This window comes from Protopterus annectens, chromosome 1.part2, assembly GCF_019279795.1.
Source record: "Protopterus annectens isolate FY-2018-M chromosome 1.part2, PAN1.0, whole genome shotgun sequence".
Lineage (NCBI taxonomy): Eukaryota > Metazoa > Chordata > Ceratodontiformes > Protopteridae > Protopterus > Protopterus annectens.
The window spans coordinates 624,936,245-624,938,810 of NC_056727.1; the positions used below are offsets into that span (position 1 = coordinate 624,936,245).

At 39.8% G+C, this 2,566-nt stretch overlaps 1 protein-coding gene across 1 annotated transcript; it reads left to right on the forward strand.

The window, feature by feature from the left end:
* Positions 1 to 803: 803 nt before the first annotated feature.
* LOC122792477 (myotrophin-like) lies at positions 804 to 1,411 on the forward strand. Its single transcript, XM_044060252.1, has one exon. The coding sequence runs from the start codon at positions 859 to 861 to the stop codon at positions 1,210 to 1,212; it is 354 nt and encodes a 117-aa protein (XP_043916187.1). The 5' UTR covers positions 804 to 858; the 3' UTR covers positions 1,213 to 1,411.
* Positions 1,412 to 2,566: the final 1,155 nt, after the last annotated feature.

Sequence of the window (2,566 nt, forward strand, 5' to 3'; positions counted from 1 at the left end):
TATATTTACACACAAACACACGCACACGCACACACTGTGTGTCTGTGTATTTATATCTGTCTATCTATCTATCCAGAGGCAGCTCATGCTATCGGTCTGCAGCACTGCAGCCCTCCCACCTAGAAATAAAAGAAATAAAAAACATTAAACATAAACTTTAAAATAAAAATATTTTCTATTTTCACGGAGTACCAGAACTGCCACGTATGCGCGGACACACTGCCCTGCCCCGCAGATGCCCAGGAATCTCTGCGAAGTCTGACTGGCACTCAGGCAGTCCAGATGTAGAGAAGGTATTTTCTGCCCCGCAGATGCCCAAGATGCTATGCGGTAGATGACCGCACAGAAGAGAGGAGCTCTGGACTGCTTGAGCCGCAGACAGGACCAATCAGGAGAGAGGTAAGCAGGGATTTGAGTGCAGGACCAATCAGGAGTGAGGTAAGTTCATCAAGCGCGGGCTTGCTGTGAAAATGAAGTTGGATATTGCTGCGAGACGGATTACTGCTTTCTGGACCCTTTGCTGAGAGAATGGAGTTGGATTACGTCGAGCACGGGTTTGCTGAGAGAATGGAGTGCTTTCCGGGCCCATTTACAGGTAAGGGGCGTGTGTGTGTGTGTGTGTGTGTGTGTGTGTGTGTGTGTGTGTGTGTGTGTGTTTGTATTTAAGAATGGTGAGATTTTCTCATAGAGGAAGTGCTCGTACCGTTTGTAAATTCTTGCTGTACTTTGGCTGCTGAAGTAATGAGTGGCTACTTTTTTCTGTCTTTAAGTTGAAAGTACTGTGTAAGGCAAAGGTTTAGGGATAGTGCAATACATTTACTTTGCCGACTTGATTCTGTCTGTAGTTTAAAGGTAGAAATGGGTGACACAGAATATAAGTGGGCCTTGAAGAATGGAGACTTGGATGTGGTCCGAGAGTTTGTAGCCAAGGGTGAAGATGTAAATAAAACACTTGAAGGAGGAAGGAAGGCTCTACATTATGCTGCAGACAGTGGACAGCGGGAGGTGTTAGACTTCCTGTTATCCAAAGGAGCAGATATTAATGCTCAAGATAGGTATGGTATCACACCACTATTTTCAGCTGCCTCGGAGGGTCATAAGTCCTGTATTTCATTGCTCTTGTCAAAGGGTGCTGATAAAAATGTGGTATGTGGAGGAACGAAAATCATTGATGCTACTGAAAGGCAGGACATAAAGGATCTTCTGAAGTGACGAGGATTTGGATTAATGAACTACAGAATGGGTGCCTCTCCTGTGGCCTCACACTGCTGCCTCTTTATCTGCAAGCTTCAGCTAATAGTTACTAGCACTTAAACTGTGCACTTTAACATCAGTTTTGGAGATATGGAAATCTACACAGTTGCATAACTTGTCCAATTTTCTGCTTGTATACAGATTTGCACATTAGTTTTTTACTCAAAACTTAAAACTGGTTGTGGGTGGGGGTGGGAGGGTCCATAGCATTTTCTGAGGCTACAGCTGCCCTGCATAATGCAGTTTTAAAATAATTGTGGAGGTTTAAGAACTGTTAACCAAAAATCATGTTCTGGAGCACAAAAATTCTAGTGAGAAATAACTGTCTTCTCCCCATTGTCTGTGTGCCCAAAAGTCATGGTCCAAGAGCATTTGCCAGTTTGTGTTTTCATTGTTTAATGACTTGAGCTTTGTTTTCCATATTGGTAGTAACTTTTCTGGAAACACGTACTTGGGAGAAATTAAAGTTGCTGTTGAGGTCCTACTTTTTGGGCATGTTATGTAGGTTTCCATAGTTCCATTCAGTTTATAATTACAGTTAGAAGCATTTTTAAGAAATCTGTGAACTGTACAGGGGTATGTTTTAAAGCACCCAACATAATTCAGAAGAATTTCTTAAAGTAAGATTTCATCATGACAAGAGTGACTTGGTATAAATCAAGAGTATATTGTTAAACATGTAGTGTATAAAGCACTCCCTGAATATGCAGGAATGAAAAGAATATATTTGACCAGTACAACAGTCATGTTTGTATTTGTGATTACTCTGAAAACAAAAAATACTGCACGCCATATTAGTTTCAAGTAGTTACTTAACTCATTTTTTTTTCTAAGAATGTTTCCTTGAATGTATTTAAGATGCAGGGCCTTACTTGCAAATTTTCATGTGGGTGTTTGAAATGTCTGTTACCATTTTTGAAATATAAAATATATATTGTCTTGCTATTTAAGAATGACCCCATTATAGTAAGGTTCTTTGGAAGAGTCTTTTATTAGTGAGATTTGTCCTGCCACACAGATGGCAGCACTACAAAACTGCATTGGAAACCTAGAGAAGGGTTTGAAATTTGTAACAGACTTCACACTGCTACACAACAAAAGTGTGACAAAGCAGTGTGTCAGACAGCTTTTAATGTTGTTCTTTGTTTGATAGGAGTTTGATTTATGCATAAAGTATTGATGTTCCCCTTTTATTTGCTAATCAAGTATTTTTCTAAACTAGTCTGCTGTTAATATAACAGTTTCAAACCTCTAAGATCTGTACAATGGCAATGTTTAGTAGTCTTATTTTTACGACTATCCTCTTTTGACA